Source organism: Petromyzon marinus, chromosome 3 (genome assembly GCF_048934315.1).
Source record: "Petromyzon marinus isolate PM22_M1 ecotype Great Lakes invasive population chromosome 3, UKy_Petmar_22M1.pri1.0, whole genome shotgun sequence".
Taxonomy (NCBI): domain Eukaryota; kingdom Metazoa; phylum Chordata; class Hyperoartia; order Petromyzontiformes; family Petromyzontidae; genus Petromyzon; species Petromyzon marinus.
This window is the reverse complement of record NC_133669.1, coordinates 4,079,944-4,103,002: the sequence shown is the minus strand read 5'-3', so window position 1 is coordinate 4,103,002 and position 23,059 is coordinate 4,079,944. Positions and strand designations below refer to the sequence as shown.

Here is a 23,059-nt window from a genome sequence, read left to right as displayed (position 1 = left end):
ATTAAAATTAACAAAGGTGTGCGTGTGTTGTTTTTTTACTGTCTCTGAGAAGCAAGAAAGGTCTTGACTTTTAGCCCGCTGACCTTCAGGAAACTGGAAGGTCATTCCCCCAAGAAGGCCAGTCAGCAGACGTGTCGGCATCTCCCTATTCTCTATCAAAGTATTGAAAATAAGAATAGGGTTTACCCTTTTTGGCAATACAAAAAAACAGGTGTTAAGATCTTCAAACACCAAATAGATACCTTTAGCAAGGCATCAAGTGTGCATCAACCGCACGTACTTGTGGTGAACATGCAAACAAACATGCTCTGATCATGTGTGCATTGTCCTTGAAAGCGATTGGCCTACGCCTTCTTTATGGCCTAGTCTCACCAGTGTCAGACCAGAGACCAACGCCAGCAGTGACGCGACCTCAGCAGTCGCACGATCGCCGCTCATTGCAGACGTTCACGGTTCGAACCCAGCGACCGCCCTGATTAACATTGGGGCACGTTATGCGCCACCCGCTACACGGTGTACGTTAAAACATGTCTCCGACGGCTTCTGTTCTCGTTGCTGCCTGTGTTCACGCGGTACCACGGATCTCTCCGTGTAAAAAGCCCAGCTAGCGGGATAGTCCGGAAACATCTTCCGTTTAAGAAAACAGAAATGCACCGGAGCTCACTTCGCAAGAGTTAGCCACTGTATGCCAGCGTCACGGTCCGAAATTGCCAAAGTCGAAAATTACCTGCATATTACGATTATACATTAACTAATTTCTTTAGAACTGCTTTTGTGTGTGCGTAAGTTCGTTGCCCTTCGGAACCCGCACCTCCGATGAGCACGGTTGGCTACGTACGGTGTGAAAGCAGTTCTACACACACACATACATAATACATAGCGATCATCACCCCCCCCCCCCCTACTGGCAGACTTATGCCCCAGGTCACTCTAACAAATGAGACTCATCCTGGTCTCCTGATTTCTCGACCGTTCAGAAACAAAATATACTTGAAACCTGAAACAGGAGAGATGTTCCAAAAGATGCCCACGTGACCGCCTGCTTTTATACACCAAATATTATTGACCATCCTCGCTCAATTCCATTTATTTTTCTCAACGGCAATTGGCATGACACCATAATAACAATACTAATAAAGGACGGTACCGTACTAATGAACTGAACGTAAGAAGATCAAAACAGCAGGGCCGCAGAAATAGTCAATCTCGCGGGCGAACCCAGAGAGAAGAGAGTCGCATGAATCTCCACGAGAGGCAGACGGGCCACGACGTTCCGAACGTGCGGCTGCCGCGAGGCGCTCCGGCTACGAAACATTTACCCGGCGTTCCTTCTTTTCCACGGGGGTTGATGCATTCGTACGCCACATTGCGCATCAAAGCTGGGGACCGCCGCTGCATGTTAATGGACGGCGAAATGGGTGGCGGCGGGGAGGTCCCGCGGATCGCAAGATGCGAGAATTTGCCCGTCCGCTTTAAGCGCTGCGCCGTAGTCTCACCCTGCACGCCCCAAGCCCGAGGTCCTCTCATTCCCTACGCTGCTACCCCCTCCCCCACTCCCCCCGCCACCCCACACCTCAAGCCGCCCGGCACACGCGCAGGTAAATGGTGCGGAATATCAATGCGCCCGATTCAACATCGCGATCGGGGGGCCGGCGGCGCTGGCGGCGAGGGGAGAGGGGGGCGCGTCCGCCTCGTGCGATCGCGAGGTTGGGTGAATTATCATACCCCCCCCCCCCCTGCGCGCAGGTAACAAAAAAGTGGCTTTTGTTGTTTTCCCCTGGGGCGGGCAGGGGGGGGGGGGGCAAAAAAAATTGTCCTTTTCTCGTGAACGTGGAACTTTCACCGCTGGCTCAGTGCTGGCAATGGAAGACGACGCCTCAGTGCTACTTTGAGCGGAGAGATGGTGGCTTCAGTTTTTTGTTGTTGTTACGACTATACAGAGACGTACGTTGAACTTCTTTCGCACCGTACGTAGCCAACCGTGTTAATCGCAGGTGCAGATATATATATACAGGCACCGTCAGGGTAGGGATTGAACCCACGACCCCCTGTATAGCAGGTGAGGTAGTTAACATCTCCTAACCACCGTGGTGTAAAGGTTAGCACACATGACTTTGCATTCGGGAGGTTGCTGGTTTCGATCTTCCAGCGTGGCATTTGAAGTAACGGGGCAGGTTTCTTACATCCCTCCTGGCCTCTGTCAGGGTGAATGGGTAGCACAAGTTAGTCGATCGGCAGGTCACGTGTGGTGGGGCAAAGTGTGGGTCCGTTAATCCTTCTAAAAGGAGACGGCGCAGAATGCGTTCCTCCGTGTGGGCGCTCTCGACCTGGTTACGTAAAGGGCGCACAGAACTTGAAATTCTTGAAATTGAAACAAGAAAAAAATTACCTCGCCTCCTCCGGCTCGCAATCTGCCACTTATTGTGTTCCTCGTCATTCCACTCTCCCCAAGCCGGGATATTATCACAGTGGTCGCTGCATTGGAGTCACTGCAAGTTCCCAAACCTCCCTGGACGCCCGCAGCGCATGGGGCCCAGGTACAAGCCTGTAATTCGCGGCACTTTGGAGGCAGACTTGGTAGCTCACACGGAGATCATTATCGCGCTCGTCGGACACTATTCATGCTCCAAACCCCCACCCTGACGTTCAATGAGTTCGTCACGATTGGTGGTTGCAAGAATGTGTCTTTTTTGGTAACGCCTGTATATCGCCTGCATATAATGTGCACGCATGTTTAATTGTCGATTCTCTCGCGCGTAAATGGACGTATGGTGAGCGAAATAATCGATTTGATGGAATTCGTGGAATCCTCGCTTCATTACGCCAATGTTCATTAGTCCATGGGCCAGAGCCTAAATCGGTGCCACGTAAGTCAGCAACAACTTTTAGTCGTACCGATTTATTTTGTACGGTCGTTAAACAGTGAAAATACTTGATAACCCCATTCATATCGAATGTTTTTCACGTCATTCACTGTGATTGGCAGGAAACTGTAACCTCGAAAGTCATTCCATTTCAGATGGTACCAACCAGAATTATCCGCTCTGGGCTCACGGACGAGATAGAGCACCGACCGACACGGTCTTGTGGCGGTGTTTAGGAGCCGGTGAAGTTAATTTATTAGCTTGTCCGTGGGCTTTGTGAGTTGTGTCCCCTAGTTTATGCGTGGGTCTTCTCCGGACGCTCAAGTTTCCTTCCACGGGCGAATAAAGCTCCACAACGTTATTTTAACAAACTTCCAAACGCAAAGGCCCTCCGCAAAAAAAAAATGGTCTTGAAACTCGGTGATGCCTTGTCGGAAAATGTCAACGGTCAAATTACTTTAACTTCCCCCACGGACAATCATGGGTTAGTCCTGAGCCAGCGGTGGAGATTCGTTTTTTCCATGTCAGGGTCCATTCTCTCTAAAGCACAACCACCGTCATTGGCTATTCCACAAAAGTGCGATTCCAGGGAATGGTAGGCTGGGTCTATACCAAGCTGTTAATTTAACTCTTTGAGATCATTCTTAAGACAAAGTAGCCGGGTTGAATCAGTGTCTGACGGTCACCCACACCTGCTCAAATTTGAGGGAACCAAAATGGGTGTTGCCGTTTTGGAGAGCAAACACGCTTCAGCCACAGTGCCACCTGCGCAGATGTGGGTAAGGCAAGGCCATTCTCATCAGATGCAAAGGAGCAATATGAGCGTCTTCCAGCATGCGCACTCGTCATCACGAGCACAGTTCAGCAGTCTTTGTTTACAAAAAAATGTCGCTTTCGCTCAAAGCAGAATAACGGATATGGGGGCTGTTGTATTTGTTATATACGTAGAGAACTCGCTTATTCATTTTACCGCTCTCTCTTGAAAATACTTTTGCCAAACTGGTATGTGTGATTAGTCGCTACTTTACGGCGTTGTAGAAAAACACTCTCAATTTATAGTTGCCCAATATGATATTCTTAGCTCTTTCGGTAAAGTCACGTTAAAGGGAAACAATAAAATAATAAATATATTAAACAATAACATAATAAATATATTATTTTATTGTTTCCCTTTAACGTGACATTACCGAAAGAGCTAAGAATATGAATTACTGCAGTCACGAAAGCTCTAAATGCCCAATATGAGTTATCCTTTTGTAAACGTGGGTTGGTCAAAGTTCTCTCTCTCTCTCTGTCTTCGGCAGGCCCGTCTCAATAGGTCCCTGAGAGCGGATAAAATCGCTTCTTTCCATTGATACTGGCCGTAAATCTCGCCTCAAACACAACCATCTTTGAAGGTGACCGTGAGAACCTCTCTGGGGACTTAGTATCGCCACAAAGCCAGCGTTCCGTGCCGGAACCACTGCGGCCCTGGGTTTGAATCTGGGCTCCGGCTCCTCGTAATTGGACCGGGTTTCTCGCGCTAAGCAGGGTTTATTGTCTCATTCCGGTCATCAATGACTGCACAAATCACGCTGGACAGATGTTTGCCTTTTACCCCACTTAATTCGGCACGTTCTAGTTGCAGAGACCACAATTAACATTTGTCATGCGACAAAAAATGTTTTGTTAGCCATATAAAGTAGCGTGGCACTTCGTGCTGAATAAGAGACCACTGTAATGACTTCAGCAGTAGTTCTGTGAGATCACCTTATGCATGCAACCTTCGACTCAAGGTAATCATAACAATAATTGAGTGCAGTTGGCATTCAAGCCATCGTATAGCGCAAGGCTATTACGAATGTGCTAGAATTCACAGGCGAGTGTGGTTTGCCAGTAGAGGGTCATGGTGCTATTTATCTTCACCCAACTAAGAGAATTGCGATTAAATGTAGATATTTGGCAACTTTTTATTGTGACACCAGCACACGTGGCTTACTTTATTTTACCGTAACATCGCAGAATCGTCAATTTCAGTGTAAAGCGGGCGGCGCGTGATTACGAGCAACGCATCCTCGGTATTAACCAGGGCGGCCGCTGTGTTCGAACCACAAACCTCTGGCCTGGCCACGTCGCCGTCCGTAAGTCGCCTCCGATTAGCACGGCTGGCTACGTACGGCGCGAAAGAAGTTCAACATGCGTACATACAGGGCAAGGGTAACGCCGCTGGTAGGGAACGGTGTGAAATCAGATTCCTTCATCTTATCACACGGATATCGACGGCACGACTGCAATCCAACAGCCAGGGAAAAATAGAGAGAGGTGGGGAAAAAAAACGGAAAACGCTCATGCTGCACTTGTGCGATTAGACCACGGCTAAACTGCGTGGCCGTGAAAGTAGCCACAACATTGCAGAATGGCAGGCCTCTAAATAATGTACAAAATAATAATACTACCTGGCGTGTTATGATGTCACCTGGTGGCCCATGAGGCTTAGGGGCATGTCCGGGCTACTGAGGCAGCACCAATCGAGAGGCCTGGGTTCACGGCCTACGGGCACGAGAAGTGGAATAATGAAGAGCCCCCTCCCCCACCCCCTTTTTTATATGACAAGTTTGATGCTGGTCACACACGACTGCTCAAATTTGAGGGAAATAAACGTTCTGTTGTTGTCGTTTTGCATGGGGTCAGGTACCTTCGAGAAGATTTCAATTCGCGATGGTAGTACGTCATTAAGGAGAGGCAAGCTAGGCTAAATACATTAATAATCTTGATTTGAAGCTTTCGTGACTGCAGGGATCCAAACTCTTTGGTTCTTTCGGTAAAGTCACGTAGGTAGAAATAAAAATAAATCACGACCTTTCGATAGCAACGATGGCTTGTATTGCTATCGAAACGTCGCGATTTATTTGGTTTCATTTCTACCTACGAGACTTTACCGAAAGAACCAAAAAATATAAATTAATAATGTTTAAGTCATTTGCGGCCCTTTGGCCATCCACCGCTGGATGTATGCATGTTGAACTTCTTTCGCACCATACGTCGCCAACCGTGCTAATCGGACGTGCGGGGGAAGGACAACAAACTAAAAATAAAAAAGCAGTTTTAAGGAAATGCGATTTCAACCGGGACGATTTAAAAGTGCTAGCTCCAGTGGCTTCCTAATAGCAGAAGGAAGATCGTTCCAGATGGCCGCAGAAGCGCATCTGAAAGCGCGCGATGCAGTGGCCGTCTTTGTCCGGTGGCTGAGCCCAAAGGCCACTGCGAAGATGAAGGCCTCCCCACACTGTGTCGGTCATGGAGGTTGTGTATCCATACTTCACCACGACGGTCAATGGGCGTTGATTGGGCCCAAAGACCGGTTCAGATATCGCTTGTCACTCATGTTCACCACGGCCGGAAATCGAACTCGGGTCGCCAATACGCGGTGCACTGACCACTGCACCATTGCACCACTGAAATAAAGCGCACGCATCAATGCAAAATGCTGCTTACAAATTTGTTTCGGTGCGTTTGTGTATTCGATTTGGTAGTTCGCAGGCTGCTCTGCGACCAGGACATCCAGAATTCAATTCCTGGTGTTCAACTCGTATTTCTCAAGCTAGTGGCTACCACTAGCTTTAGTTTGCAGAAGTGTACGTGATATTGGGTGGCGATGGGTTAGTGGTTTGCAACATTGCGCAATAATCCTGGTAATCACCCTGGATATCATCATTGGAAGGCCACTGTCCTAAGGCCTCTCTTAGGTCCTCTTAGCCTTAGAATGAGTACCTGGTTCCATGCATAAACATCAGCCCTGGCGTGACAATGGCCACACCACCCTCTCATCTGCCGTGCCTACATTAATCATTGCTCGACAACAGCACCTGCCCCAACAGTCTATGCGACTGAACGGGAAATCTTTCCCCATTTTACGGTGTGGTCGTAGTAGTAGTCGTATCATTTGAAATGGAAAAGGCAAATAAGTGAAGTAGCACAAACAAGGACCTGAACACTAAACATCTGGCTACCATGCGAGATTCGTTCATGAGGCTATCCACATATACAAACACAGAGACAATTTCAACCGAGAAGATGAATTCTGGCTTAGAAATCATTGGAAGGATTTGATAAACCATTTCGGGTCTTAATTGATTGTTCACGCTTACGGTGGCTTTCAGACCACATCCATCATTTTCGTCTCCCCCCTCCTCTTTTCCGAACATAGATGGACTCGTCCATCTGAACAAACTGTCAAATCGTTCTCCGTGGTGCTAACGTTAAAAATAACCGCCACTTTTTTCAAATTTTCTTGCTGTGGTTTTCACACCTGATGATGATTGCTTGTGTTGCAGTCGAAACGTCGTGAGAATTTTATTGTTTTATATTTTTATTATTTAATTGTTTCCCTTCTAAGTGACTTTACCGAAAGAACCAAGAATATAGAGTTGAGGAGGTTGAGCGAACAGAGAGACAGTCATGTTTGGGTTCAGTGCCGGACTGTGAAGGTATCAAAGGCAGCTGAGTAGGGCAATGCAACGACTCTCTTCCCCATTGCGAAAGAGCTCCGGTTAACACTCCACAGTATCCGTTGGCAGGTTATCCGGTGCCGCGGACTAAACCGTGCTTGTGAATGAATGAACCGCACTTTACACGCGCGTCGCTTTCATTTCTAGCCGGCCACGTGGTGCCACGCGGTGGCTACAAACGCGTCGGCGAGTAAACGGCCACTTTGAGGAGCACCACAACAACACAAAAACCCATCCCGCATCTTCGCCTCCATTCGCAGTGCACACGCCTCGTGTCCTCACGTGCGTCCAAGTTTCTAAAAAGACGACGTGCGCTAACTTCACCCCGGGGCGCGCACCCCACGTCCCCCCCCCCCCCCCCCCCGTCGCTCCGGATGATGCCAATTTTTACACGTACGTGGCGTGAAAAAGCCAAAAAGCAAAGGGGAGCGAGCAATCCACGATGCCCACACAGACGCATTTCCCATCGCCGACGATAAGGCAGCCGGGAAACTCCGCGTCACGGCCCCGCTGGAGTTGTCCGCACCCGGAGATCCCACGGGGATCCGCAGCGGGCAACGGGTGAAGAACTCGACAGAAATCCGGGAGGGGGGGGGGGGGAAATAAAAAAAAAGCCGACACCCCAAGGAACCGAGAGACCAAATGAGGACGAACTGAAATAACCGAATCGGGGAATGCAAAGCCGAGGGCCGGGGAGGAAATTTAAAAAGATACCGCGAGTAACGATGCAGAAATACGAGAGTGCACCGTGGCCAGACGCTGACACTTGAGATAATGAAACCAGAAAGTATAACAATTAAGCCGAGCAAGAAAACGAACAGAAATGTAAACTGCTTTGGACAGAATTATTATGAAGCTGAAAGCAGAAATGCGAGGACTCTAATGCAAGAATGCATAACAGCCAAGTCGTGATTGTATTGTTATGAACAACTGGGCTGGAATGCAAAAATACCTGGGATAACCACTTTAAGTAATGGAACGTTGGATAAGTAATATCTAAACACCTGAGCAGCGATACGAAGAATCCATGGAAACCCAAGGACTGATACCAAAGCCTAGAAACATGTCGTGAAAATACAACTAAACTGAAGCAGAGACTCCGGAGAAACCAACAGAGAAATTAAAAAAAATCAAATCAGAAACACAATAAATGAACGTGGAAAACCACACTGCAGTGGTCAACAACTTGGATCAGGATAAAAAAAGAACGGCCCTCCGCGATGCTTCGGGGTCACGCCGCGTGTCCTTCGGCGCAACGTCTCCGACGCTTCGCTTCGGCACCGCTGGGAACTTTTTTCAGCGCAACGGCCAAAAAAAAAAAAACACCTTTACACGGCAGGACTAGCGACACATCGGAAACCCCAGATCTGAATAAACAAACCTCAGGGATTTCCACTCCACCCTCGGGGCTCGGAGCCAATCCAACCCGGTCGAGTCCCATGGCGGCGGCGGCGGCGCAGCAACGATGAAGCAATCACCGTCTCTTCCATCCGACTGTCGCTGGCTCCCAAAATAGAGGCCTGGCCCACGTGCTCCCTTCGCCTCCCTTGCGCCCAAGATTCAGATGCGCCCAGATCGGGTAGGACATCGACCAAGGTTGCACTCATTTACTTGGCTGTTGTCCTACCCCTTTGAAAACTCATTTCTTTCGGACTGCTTTTTGTCTTTCGCATTTTGCTCCCCCGCCCCACCCCCGCACGGTTGGCTGCGTACGGTGCGAAAGAAGTTCAACATGCATACGTGCGTACATACAGTACAACTGGATCCAGTTTCAGAACCACCCGGTATTGGACGGCGATATCAAACAATCGTGGTGCGCTGAGACCAGGACAACATTCTCCCCACCATACACCAATGACATGAACAGAAAACAAATTGTCATGAGGTCGTCATAGCTAATGCTGTTGATATCCGTACACCTCCCAGTGGCCTTGATTCCTTCTGCCCGATCTCACCACTCTTGCGTACTCAACGCATGTCCCCCGAAGGTCTTCTCTCGCAGTAACCCACCATCTTGCTTGTCGCCGACTTCTGGATGCCAACTTCAAGACCTGACCGCCGATGGATGCCCATTTTAATGTATATGCATTCATTAACCCCCACCCTCCTTCACATGTGAAGGGCTCACAAGTGACGTCATCACATATATCCCTCTTTTTAAGGAACGAAACAGGGTTTTCCCCACAAATCTGGCTGTCCGCCTGATGATGCTAGTTGTAATTACTGGCGAAACGTCGCACTCAGATTTTAAATGTTGTGGCTTTGCTATCCAACATACCTGTGTCCTGTACTAGTAACTAATTTGCATGTTCTGTTTACGTGACAACCTGTACTAGTTGGCTGTGTCGGGTGGTGGCGGGTTTTAACGACACTTTTATATTCACGCCATCTAACCCAAGAAATATATATATTCATGAGGCTATCCACATATACAAATACAGAGACAATTTCAACCGAGAAGATGGATTCTGGCTTAGCAATCATTGGAAGGATTTGATAAACCATTTCGGGTCTTGATTGATTGATCACGCTTAAGGTGGCTTTCAGACCGCATCAATTATTTTTCGTCTCCCCCCTCCTCTTTTCCGAACATAGATGGACTCGTCCATCTGAACAAACTGTCAAATCGCTCTCCGTGGTGCTGACGTTAAAAATAACCGCCACTTGTTGTGGTTTTCACACCTGATGATGACTGCTTGTGTTGCAGTCGAAACGTCGTGAGAATTGTATTGTTTTATATTTTTATTTATTTAATTGTTTCCCTTCTACGTGACTTTACCGAAAGAACCAAGAATAAGACCTGTCTCGTTCGCCTGTTCTCCCATCACAAGCAAGTACCCTCAACTATCGCGAACCCTCCTCTTCCCAACCGCATCCTCCACAGCACTTTCCTGCCGATGTTCAATTCAAAAGTTTCAACTCGCTTGCCCGAGCGCGTTGTGAAAATGCGAGCGTCTTCCATCACCACCACCACCACCATCACGATGCTCAGAGATCCAGAAGCTTCTCTGCAACGCGCTCCTCTCAAAGTCCATCTCTCTGACCAAAGGGGGGTCGAGGTCGAATCTGCAGCTCACGAGCTGTCAACCACGCGAAGTAGCAAAGTGCGGAGCGAAATTGATCCTCTCGCAGATTGAGAGTGCCCTTGGCAAAGACGCCGGTAAGAGAGGTAATTGACTAAAATGCCGAGAAATATCCTACTGTGTTCCACATTTAATTTCTGTTCTCGGATGAATTAGTAATGCCTATAGTCCCCTTGGTTGCACGGTGGCCAGGAGGCTGCGGTCAATCACTTGGTTGATATCCTACCTGTGTCGATGTTATATTTATATCCCCTATGCATGGGTTTTAACAGTTAAACAGACAGTGGAATGAATGTTGAATTCATACGGCATGTGAATCAACTGCATCGCAAATAATAGGACAATGGGCGTAATTACATTGAAGAAGGAAAGAAAGAGGCGGTCGGTCATAGGCAGGGAATTGGATGTAGAAAGGTCACGAGCTTTGACTTGAACGCAGCGAGGAGTTGACAGCACGGATGACTGGGGGAAGGAGTTACAGACCTTGGGGGCAGCAGGAGGTAAGGAGCAGCCTCCTACTGAGCAAGGGTTGAGGTGGCGATTAATAGAAAACCTTTGGCTTGCAGGAGCGGAGAGTGTGTGGAGGGGAGTAGAGTGAGATGAGAGGGGAGAGGTAGGAGAGTGTGTGGAGGGGAGTAGAGTGAGATGAGAGGGGCGAGGTAGGAGAGTGTGTGGAGGGGAGTAGAGTGAGATGAGAGGGGAGAGGTAGGGGAGTGCGTGGAGGGGAGCAGAGTGAGATGAGAGGGGAGAGGTAGGAGAGTGTGTGGAGGGGGGTAGAGTGAGATGAGAGGGGAGAGGTAGGAGAGTGTGTGGAGGGGAGTGGAGTGAGATGAGAGGGGAGAGGTAGGGGAGTGTGTGGAGGGGAGTAGAGTGAGATGAGAGGGGAGAGGTAGGGGAGTGCGTGGAGGGGGGTACAGTGAACGGGGGGATGTGTGCAGCGACAGAGTATGGTGACATTGACCCTCAGGGCGTTAACTATGATTCACACGAAGATTAAAGGTACACGAGTCTATCTGAACTTGGGACATTCTATTGAAACAGCGTGCTTTCCTACGGATGTAATAATGACATTACATTTACAATTTATAAAAGGAGTACTTTTTGCAACAGCGATGACATTTTTATTTTATGCAATATTCATAACACTATACTCTTTGGTTATTTCGGTAAAGTCACGTAGGTATAAAATAAAAATAAAAAATTTAATGTAATCACAATTACCGAAAGAACCGAAGAGTATGGATCCCTGCATTCACGAAAACTTCAAATCTAGATTCATAACACTCACGATCCCTTTGACTTTGATGGCGTCACAATATTCCGTCACGTGGTGACGAGCGAAGGGGGCCTCTTCTCCCCACGCGAGCGGACTCGAGACTCGAGGCTCGCGTCGCGATGAACGCGACTTGGCACGCAACTTGGCACGCGCCAAACGAGGCACCGCCGCATTCACAGATCAGCACGCATGTTGTTGTTGTTGAACTCCTTTTCGCTGACCGTACGTAGCCAACCGTGCTCATCGGAGATGCGGGAATTAACCAGAACGGCCGTCGGAGTCGAACCGTCAACCTCTGGAGCAAGCGGCGGATTTTGCGCGACCGCTGAGCCGCGTTACTGCCGCGAAATTTCTGCGCTGCAGCCCGCGGCGGCTGCTGCGGGGGGCGGGCGGGGGGGACGACGACGACAAAACTAAACGGAAAAAAAAACTCAGTTCCAAACAAATGAGTGAAAGCATCATCGCTGTGCGCCTGCCACACCGCAAGAGACAGGGGCCTCGCGTGAATGCCGAGCCGGAGACGATCCTAACAGACCCGACGCGTGTAACTTCCATTCCGATGCGACGGTGAGAGAGAGAGGCCTCTGAAGCTCCTCGGTTTTTACGATGCCGGGAAGCATTTGGAATATTCGGCGCGATGCACCGCCAACGGCGGCCCACGGGCCCCGCTTCCTTGAATGTAAAGAATAATTGTCTTCGCTTACACTTTAGCGAATTGCATCGCAATTACATTGAGAGCCTAGGTGTATTTCTCCTTCTCTCTCTCTCTTTTTTTTTTGAAGGGCCTCTTGACTTGAGAGTCTCTGAGTGGCGTCTGAAAGGCAAAAGGCAGAAGCCAGCGGATCAGCGGGAGGTGGGGGGGAGGAAAGAAAGGGGACTTGTTCCATCCACCCGCAGTCGCCGTTCGTCAACCACGCACGCCTCTCCCGCTCCTGCCCTGGGAGCTGGCTGGCTTCATTAAACGCGCCCTGCGTTAAAGGAGCGGAGCGGTGCCGCGCGGTGATTGGCGGCATCGCTCCGGCAACCCCGAGTTCGATATCCAGCCACGGCTTACGTCCGTCCTGGGCCACTTTCCCCCTTCACAACTGCCGCTGACCAGCGAGGTGAAGCATGGTCAAGTAACCCTCCACGACAAGTCAAGCTACGGGGGGAGGCTTTCATCCAGCAGGGGATTGACAGATGGCTGTACACACACACAAACCTTTTCCTCTTTTATCCCGAGAACACTCGGGAAAGTGTACCACGTGATAACTTGGGGCTGCCGCTGTGCGGTTGTGCTTTCGCGTGTAGCCCGCATGCCCAGCCACCGCATGCCCAGCCACCGCATGCCCAGCCACCGCATGCCCAGCCACCGCATGCCCAGCCACCGCATGCCCAGCCACCGCATGCCCAGCCACATATTTTGTTCGACCGGATAGAGGAGGTTAAACGGGCGCGGCACGAGCTAGAGAGGAGATGGAGTGATGCGGTACAAGAGGATGTGGAGCTGAGTGGACTTGCCGATGCCTGGTACCGGCGGTGTCAAGATCGGCCTCTGTGGAGGAGGCTCGTGAAGGACGCTACTGGGTAGTTGGAGGCATTCGCACTCCAGCAACAACGGAGGGCAGAGCAGCGATGCTCACAACAACGAGCGGAACGCCGGGTGGTTAAAACACAGCAAGTTGGCACAGCAGGGGGCACATGTGGTGCATCGGCCAGTCATCTCAGTCGACCCATGGCACCTGGGTCTGTCCCGTGACCTCCTGCCGGCGGGCGTTCGACACTTCACGTGGCCTTAACGTGCACATAGCCTGGCACAAGCGCCGTGGTGACGTCACCGCCACTTAGTGGCGAATGGCGGTTGTTGTTGTACGTAGCCTACCGTACTAATCGGAGGTGCGGGGGATGGACAACAAGCCAAACACAAAAAGCAGTTTTTAAGAAATTCGTTTTCAATCTAGATTAAAAAGTGGATAGCTCCAGTGGCTTCCTAACATCGGAAAGGAAGAACGTTCCAGACGGCTTTCAGAAGTGCACCTGAAAGTGTACGATGCGGTGACCGTCTTTGTTAGATGGTGAGCCAAAATCCGCTACTGCTGCGAGGATGGACGCATGTGCCTCCTTGTTTCCCATGATGGGCACGTCTCACTGATCTGCACAGTGTTTTAAGATACATTTGCGTTTTCGACGTCAGAAATAAATCGAAATTGTGATTTTAAAATGTGTATACCGCGGAAATAAATTAACGGTGAGTATTGTTGTGGGAAGGATTTTTTTAAATCCCACGTTTATACTGTCGTGGTTGGTATAGTGGAAGAAAAATGTGGTTGATGGAATAAAAAAATATAAGCTCAGGATGTAAGAATTGGCAGAGCATCTCAACCTCCAATTAGCACTCCCTCTGATGTCTAGCCGGGTGGTGTCAGAGATCTCGGCTCATACTGTTGATATTTCGAGTTCAAATCCCAGTCGGGGGTCCACTCAGCCCATCACCCCACCACAGCACAGTTAAAATTATCACCTTTTTCTGTGATTTCAGCAGCATTTATCCTATATACATAAAAAAAAACTGGTTGCCTAGCTGCTATATTCTTGCAAATTACTATCTCCATTTCCTTTTTCTAACGTGCTGGGGTTTTTTTTAGCACGTTCTATTCTGAAATTTTTGAGTTTGCTTACCAAATCCTACCGTTCAATTACTAGCATCGTTCCCCCCCACGCCGCCGCCGCTTTTCGACAGCCGTACGCTTCTTCTTTAGCTTTCGCAACAACAACAAAAAACAACAACGAAAAAAGGTCGTTTATTAAACGAGGCAAACCTTGGACCAGTTTCAACCTCGCCGAGTCTCATTAGCGGCGGCACGGCTCTGACATGGCGAAATTCAGCATAAATGCAGTGAATCCCCACAAGGGCCCTCTTTCATTTGACCACAACCACCTCCACCGCTCCTTCACATTCATCCGGCGGCCACAATAATTTCCTTTCTGCCAACACTGCAGAATAGCTTTGGACTCTTTCCACAGCATCCCCACCCCCCTCCCCGCCCCAAAGTGTCACGAGCGATTAATTAGTGGGAACTAAGCCATAGCCCCCCTAATAATGGGAACGTATGTTAATTAGAAGGTATATACATTTCCATTGGTTGGAGCTGGCGTATATTTATTGTATTGTTTGGAGCTGCTGGCAGAGTTGGGGGGGGGCTACGCTGGAGAGAGGGGCCGGAACTGGCAGTGGCGGTGGCCTCGGTGGCAGCGATGGCCACGTGTTGTCTCCCGTGGACGCCCGCCACCACATTTGTTTTCACGTGGCGCCAATTTGCCGCTACGACTATTAAAGCATGGATGAAGGCGGCAGCGGCGACGACCGGCGGTGGTCTGTTTCTGGAATGAATCAATTACAAATAATACGCCGCTCTAGGCGGTTTTAGCTGAACGCATCGGGCCCCGTTCTCAATAGATTTCGAAAATGATGATTGTGATAGAAATTATGATTAATATGAGTTTTTTTTTACGAAAAAATGTCACATTTATTGCTCCACGTACATAATTACGTGTAGCAATAAACTGCATGTATTCTGTGAACTAAATGAGCCGTGTGATGCACGACTGTGGTTCTGCATGAAGCGTGACCAGGGTTCCTTATATCAGATGAGACAAAGGTTCAGAAATCAGATGAGAGGGCATCTCTGTCTTCGGAGTGGGTCATGGATTCTCGTACCGGAGGTGGTGGGGGGGCAGTGGTTAGTGCACCTTGTTATGAACCCGGCAACTTCGATCCCTGGCCACGGCTAACATCGGTGCCAAGGGATGCATGAACTGGTCCTGAACCACAAAAACCTTAGTGAGTTTGTCAAGGAGCACAAGCCATCATGCGAACCCCGGTCATCCTCGAAGATGCTGTTGGCTGGCCGTCGAACAAAGACAGTGCGCTTTCAGATGCGTTTCTGTGGCCATCTGGAACGCTCTTCCTTCCGATATTAGGAGGCGATTGGAGCTATGCACTTTTATATCATCATCTAGATCGAAACTCATTTCGTCAGAACTGCTTTTTTGTGTTTAGTTTGTTGTCCTTCCCCCGCACCTCCGGTTAGCACGGCTGGCTACGTGCTGTGTGAAAGAAATTCAACATACATATATACCAGTCCGCGCTGGACCAGCTTTGTGAAGTCGGGTGAAAGAACCCTCGTGACTGACGTGGGCTAGGGACCCCATACATCCAGAGGCGGGTGAAGGAAAGGGCTTAAGATGACTAACCACTCCGAGTGAGTAGCTCGCTGATGTGCTCTGCCCCATGCTCTCCCTCCTGGACAAATCTCTTCATGGCGCACTGTCAACCCACCTTATTGGGCATAAGATTATTATATTTCGTGGCGTTCGTGTCGTGGTTTTATTGGGGGAGGAAAATGGTGGTTAGTCTACGGTTATGACGATCGTTCTGTCTTTTAGGAGTTTGTCTTAGAAGGCAGTCGTTCGCTACCTCCCACCTCCCTCCAGAAAAGAAAAAAAACATCCGGACCTTCTGGGACGACTGGGAACGGGGAGGCTAATTACAAACAAATTATTATTATTTTATCATGCTGAAAACCATATGAGCTTAGTGCTTCCCCGCTATTTTTGGAGTAGGACCAACCTGATTTGCGTTAATTTGAAGGAAACAATCATTATAAAGCTGTGAATGCTCCAGTTGGGCGTTCTCTTGGCACAATTATCTCTCCGGAGTCAATAAAATGGCGACCATTTTGTGGGAAAGTTAGCGGCAGCCATCCTGTGGCGGATCTGGATCCCCAGGCCACGGGAATTTGGACTTTCTGCAGCTGGATGAGAGCCACCAATGAAGATGGAAAGACTCAATACCGTGGCATTAAAAAGGAAAAGTATAGAATACTATGATGTTTCAGGCAATGGGCTTTCTTCCTAGAGGCCAGAGAGACAGTGGATGGACTGCACTATACGTCGTGCTTTTGCCCCCAAAACGTACCCTATTATATATATCTGCTCCTTTGAAGGCCACAGTGGTTATTGACGAACCTGTCGAGGTTTTTTCGTCTATTTTTTTTTGCTATTTGCCATTGCTGCAGCAGCATCACCAAATAATGTTGTTCTAACAATGAAGATGGGGTGCTGCCCTGTGCTCGTTCGAGTTCAGAGACACTGCGGACGTGATCATTCTTTACAGTGACTGTGCATTGTGCTGTGAGACCACGTTATTTGAACACGTAGAGACGGACGTTTACCGGATGGGATCCGGTGAAGAGCGGTGGTGCTGGTGTTAGCGCCTCGCACTACGAATCCAGTGACCTGAGTTTGATTCCCAGCCAGAGATAACATCAGTGGCGAGTGTTATCCGAACTCGTCCTGCCCACCAAACCCCCTCACCCCACTTTCCCTACTTGCATGGACCAGAACGGTGAAGTATGGTTGAAAAGCCCAACGACAGACATGGGAGACTTCCATCAACGAACGGATTGACAAAGGGCTGTACATTACTGTTCGTACTGTATACTGTTTAAGATTACTATATGTAATGTATTTATTTTAAAACACCTCCAGTCATCAGTCATTAAACTCTCGTACTAAACCCATTAAACTCTAGTACTAAACCCATTAAACTCGAGTATTAAACTCATTAAACTCTCGTACTAAACTCAATAAACTCTCGTACTAAACTCAATAAACTCTAGTACTAAACTCATTAAACTCTAGTACTAAACTCATTAAACTCTAGTACTTCGCTCTGCGCAGGTGGCTCAGCGATCGATCAAGCGAGCGACTTGCAGTAGGACACGTCGCGAAGTTGAGCTCCTAGTTGACTCGGCCCATACAATAAGTTTAACACGTAGTCGGCTTTAGCGACCGATATTATCTATAATAAAGGTTTTGGGGTTAGAGCACGCACGTATACATGTGTCGTTAAACCCGCCACCACCCGACAGAGCCAATTAGTAAGGTTTGTCATGTAAACAAAACATGCCAATTCGTTACTAGTACAGCACACCGGTGTGTTGGAAAGTAAACCCACAACATTTACAATTCCAGTGTGTGGTGGCGGGTTTAACGACGTGTTCATATTTACACGATCTCACCCAAAAACCTTGATTATCCATACAATAAGTACCGCTTTGCGGGGAAATCAACAGCGGTTATCCTGAGGATAAGACTCATGCCCGCCATAGGAACGTGGAATCCCCACCTCTGGCTCAGGGCTCTGAACGGGAGATGAGCACCGCCTCAATGCTGATTTGTGCAACAGGAGGACGTCACTTTGACTTGTACTTTTCAAAAGTAACCAACCTCCCCACCTCTGCGCGTGCATACGGCTTGACTCGTCAAACGTCATCCCTTCGGTCGTCACATCATCCGATATCTCCCCCCCCCCACCACTCCGCGCACCCACACCAACAGCACAACTGCTCAGCCCTGATTCTCGACAACCCCCTCCCGGAGTTGGATGACGTAGTCACCCCCCAATCAACTGCTCAATGCATCTCTGATTGGCACACCTCTGGTAAGTCGCCGCGAGATAACGCTTCGGTGGTCTTCAGCTGACGAAATTCACGGTTCACGCCTTCGCAGCCTGGGGGGGAGGGGGGTGGTGTGACTTCATTTCAGTGCGAATGCTAAAAAATACAATTTTGGAGCATCAGCTCCTCGGGATGAGTTGTTTTTTTTTCTCTCTCTCTCTGTCGGGGAGGGAATTGACCGGCTGAGATCATCAGCCGTGACAAGTTGTTAGGTGCGGCTTGTAAGCCGCGAACTCAACTCGGGATCTTCGAATCATTGGCGTATTACATCGCCAGAATCACGTGCGTGCGAGCGAGCCTGCGATTGTAATCACGTGCACATCGATGTATATGATTCTCTAGTTATTTATCGCACCTCCGATTAGCACGGTTTGCTACAGTAGGCACGGCTGCGAAATAAGCTCAACATGCATATATCATTGCTTATTTTGATTATTATCATAACATTGTTATTATTTTGAATGGGGGGAGGGGGTGAAGGCACAGTGGATATTGCTCCACGCTAAGAAACGGGAACGAGTTCTGGCTAAGTTCGACTCCTGGCCACGGCTAATGTTGAGTGACGGGTTAAATTGTGAACCGGTCCTGTGGGCAAACCACCTTCACCAAAACAAAGGCGTTCAGAGCAGTGAGCACAACTGTGCAATACTTCTGCGCAACCTGAGTTTGATTCCTGGGCCCACGGGTACCACCAGGTTGGAGAGCAATAACACCCCCACCCCCTCCACGACCAACACAACACGGGTGAAGCCCTCTTTGCAGCAGTGGATTGACAAATGGACTGTAAGCTTTCATGTTTATTGTTGTTTACATTTGCCTGCGCAGAACCGTCTGGGTGAATGCAACACGCACAGTCTTGCTCATCAGTCTGTGGCTTAGAGTCAAAACTGATGAAATCCTAATGAAAAGTAATGTGTTTGCGAAAACCGGTAAAGCTTTATTCATCACAGGAACCCCGTGCTTTAATGCTGCAATTTGCATACATTTATTTTTATGAGCATGCAGAATGGATTTGAAAATAATTCCTTTCTTAAATAACAGTGGCAGATATCTGTGGTCTGTTGACACGGAGATTAGAAAACTGGAAAATAGGGTTGGAGAGGCAATATCAGTTTTGTTATTGTTACATTTGCCGGAGTTGGCGCGCGCATCAGAACACTTTTGTTAGCGTTCAGTGCTGGCGCTGTGTACGGCTCGCACAATGCAAATTGTAGAACTGTAATTGGATGTGCGCTGAGCAAGTGGATGCATGTTTTGGAGCAATGTCCTTTGTTACATGAAGCTCGCGAGTTCCGAACAACGTCGGCGTTCGGAACAGCGTCCCCGCTCGCCATTCAAACGATAGTCAAGCACACGCGGCGCAGAGTGAGAACGTTATTTGCGCTCGCAATCGGAAAAATGTCACAAATTAAAAAAAGAAATCCGGGACGGAAGTTGACTCGGCCCATCACTCTTCCGGGGATATTCAAATGAGGCCACCACAGTGAGACATCAACAGGGGGTTTGGCTCAATAATGATAATAATGGTTTTTAAAAAAACGGACCCTGTAGTGCGAATGTGGAATTTGCACGAGTGGAGATGAGCACCAAGCCATGCGCCTTCGAGAAGAGAGATTTTTTTTTCACGAAATAAACTGAAAGTGCGAGCTTTTGAGGTCAAACGCGGTTTGGTATTATACGGCCAACAAAATGTGTAACCGCGTCAAAATCATGAGCCCCGTTGTTGTTGTTTTATGTCAGCTTCTGTTTAAAACTCGAAGCATTCGGCGATAGCAATGCCCTTAAAATGAGCACAAACATAGCTATATATGTACTCGGCGACGTTTCTTGCAACGGCCCTTCTTCATTGCCGGTGAACTTGATTCATATTCATCTTCTTTGGTTCTTTCGGTAAAGTCACGTAGAATGAGAATAAAATAATAAATTGATAAAATAAAATAACACAATAATATTCTCACGACGTTTCGGCCACAACACAAGCGGCCTTCATCAGGTGAAGGGACGAGACTGTCTGCTAGGACAATAAAATTCTCACGACGTTTTATATTTTTATTATTTTATTGTTTCCCTTCTACGTGACTTTACCGAAAGAACCAAGACTATGAATCCCTGCAGTCACGAAAGCTTCAAATCAAAATTGAACTTGATTCAGTCATCATAGTAGCTCTCTCCACGACGAAGAAAGGGCTATTGCCTGAAGTGTGAACCGCTCTACAACTTTTCATTTTGGTAGAGTGCTATGGACGGACGTGTTGGGTTTTTTTGCCATTTGTGTTTGTGCACCAATGCCATCGCAGTGCGACGCAAAATAAATTGTTTTAAAAGCTGACTTATTTTTTTATGAAAAAAACCCGTCGAAAGAGACTTCTTCACTGTAACTTTTGTTGGCTGCATTTCCTCTCAAGAATCTCATTGGTATTGGGGGTCTGTCTTCCGCTAATGGCACCGCTGTACGTGTTAATGTCTTTGTATTTGTGTTTGGTGAGAGTTTGTTTTTCTCAAAACTAATTTCTCAGTCCATTTCACTGCCTGCGTGCGGCTAAGGTTAAAGCACCAACACAGCCAATAAATCACATGCGTGGAGTTCTCTACATACCGCATATATAATTCAAAAGAATGCGTTCATGGTCTAATGAGCAGCAGCTAAATCGTCTCAGTTGACTTCTCACATAGTAGAACACACGTGACTTCTCACATAGTAGAACACACGTGACTTCTCACATAGTAGAACACACGTGACTTCTCACATCGTAGAACACACGTGACTTCTCACATAGTAGAACACACGTGACTTCTCACATAGTAAAAGACACGTGACTTCTCACATCGTAGAACACACGTGACTTCTCACATAGTAGAACACACGTGACTTCTCACATAGTAGAACACACGTGACTTCTCACATCGTAGAACACACGTGACTTCTCACATAGTAGAACACACGTGACTTCTCACATAGTAGAACACACGTGACTTCTCACATAGTAGAACACACGTGACTTCTCACATAGTAGAACACACGTGACTTCTCACATAGTAAAAGACACGTGACTTCTCACATAGTAGAACACACGTGACTTCTCACATAGTAGAACACACTTTTTTTGACCCTGGAAGTGATGAATTTACCACCAACCAAGATTTGAACTCGTGGTCGCCTGACAGTGACACAGGTGCTCTGCCACGTCTCTGCACGGCCACACTAATACCGTTTCAGTTTCACTCGAGGATGAATGTTACCGTGTGAGGCTTTCGCAGAGCACCCACCTCGTATTTGGAAGCACCTACAGTAAGTTAAGATCCCGATCGAGGTTACCTCTCGAAACCGTTATCCTTCCAGCAGCGAAACATTGAGTCTGACTTGTTAGAGATTCACCTTTTGTTGAGTGGCTGGATACGAGACCCTGCCATAGGAACGGTAATGTAAAACTCCCAACAGTGGTGCAGGCCGATGATTGGAGATGAACGTGTCATTAGTCCGGCCCCTGGCCTTGCTGGATTATTATGTCTTGTGAGGCCAGTGTGGATCACGGTTTGGGTTTGCAAATAGCCAGTGGAAAACCACCAGTGCCGGTAGGGCTCCGCGCTGGCTCGGCTCAGTTGTGCCAGTGGAAATTCTTGTTTATGTCCGTTCAAAATAACCGTTGTCTCATCTGCCTTGCAGAGTTAAAGACACCGCAGTGAAGGAGGCCCGAGCCACCATTCCTCGCCCGGCCGCCCTCTCCCGTGCCTCCACCACCGCCGCCGTCGCCACCGAGACGGCCCCGCGATGAACGCGGCGATGCAAGGGGCCGTGGTGCCCCCAGGCACGGCCGCCACCACCGCCTCCGAAGCTCCGGCCCTGGCGCCGTCCGGGAATGGCACGGAGGCCGGCGGCAGCAAGGGGGACGCCTTCAGCAAACTTAAGGACAAGTTCATGAACGAGCTCAACAAGATCCCACGTGAGTCGATCGTCACGCTGCGCGCGGAGGGGGAAAGAGAGCGCCGTGGGCGCCATCTGGGTTTTGTACGCGCGGTGCTAGCTCTACCGATCGCGTCTGGTGTTCGACTTTGACGGTGTTGATTTCGCCGGTGTTAGTCGCGGATTAAGGCGACACGGTAAACGCGTAACAGGTGGGCCACCGCGAGGAGGCTGCCCTCTCGCAAACGTGTCAGATGAAGGACAAGCGTCAGTGGGATTGTGGCCGTGCAACCCCAAGCTACGGACCACGTAGTCAACGACTGTAGACTGTGCACCTTCAACGGAGGGAAAGCAAAAAAAAAACCTACCACGAACTCTCTCCTGAAGTGTCCTCTCGTGGCGAGCAGACCTCGTCATTGGCATTTAGCTCCTGAACGTATCGCTGGCATCGTACGCGAGAAAAGAAACGGCAGTTCTGGGCCATGGCTCTTGGTTCGAATGGGTTGTTCGGTGTCACGGGAGCCGAGCGGGTGCAGCTGGAGTTCAAGATTCAAGTGTGATTGCTTAACTCGAGAAACAAGGATGAGCCAAATGACAAAGAAGCAAAACAGGCGATTTATAATCTAGATTTAGAAACACTGTACGAAATTTTGGTCCGAACAATAGAGAACTCCCTTGCCTCGGGGAAGGTGGAAAGATTTTAGCGAGATTTAATATAAAATGAAAACTTATAATTTACAAACGTACGATTTAATGTAAGCTAATACCATACATTATATATTTATAAATTAATAGAATGTTATAAATATAATCTATGGACGGTCACAACTGACGGATAACTAACAGATCAACTGACTTTTAAGGCTCAAGATCTTATAGAATAAAGAGATATGAAGCTAAAATCTGCCACAATGGTAGTTGAGTTTATGCCCATGACACAACTGAAAA

At 48.5% G+C, this 23,059-nt stretch overlaps 1 protein-coding gene across 3 annotated transcripts in view; it reads left to right on the top strand.

Moving 5' to 3' along the window:
* Window positions 1-23,059, top strand: part of LOC116952091 (synaptotagmin-2) — a 305,791-nt gene that overhangs the window by 186,627 nt on the left and 96,105 nt on the right. For all 3 annotated transcript variants that reach the window (XM_032971142.2, XM_032971134.2, XM_076072826.1), the window contains one exon: window positions 21,875-22,151. In XM_032971142.2, coding sequence (XP_032827033.1) covers window positions 21,980-22,151 — 172 coding nt within the window. In that variant the 5' untranslated portion in view covers window positions 21,875-21,979. The remainder of the gene's footprint in view (window positions 1-21,874; window positions 22,152-23,059) is intronic.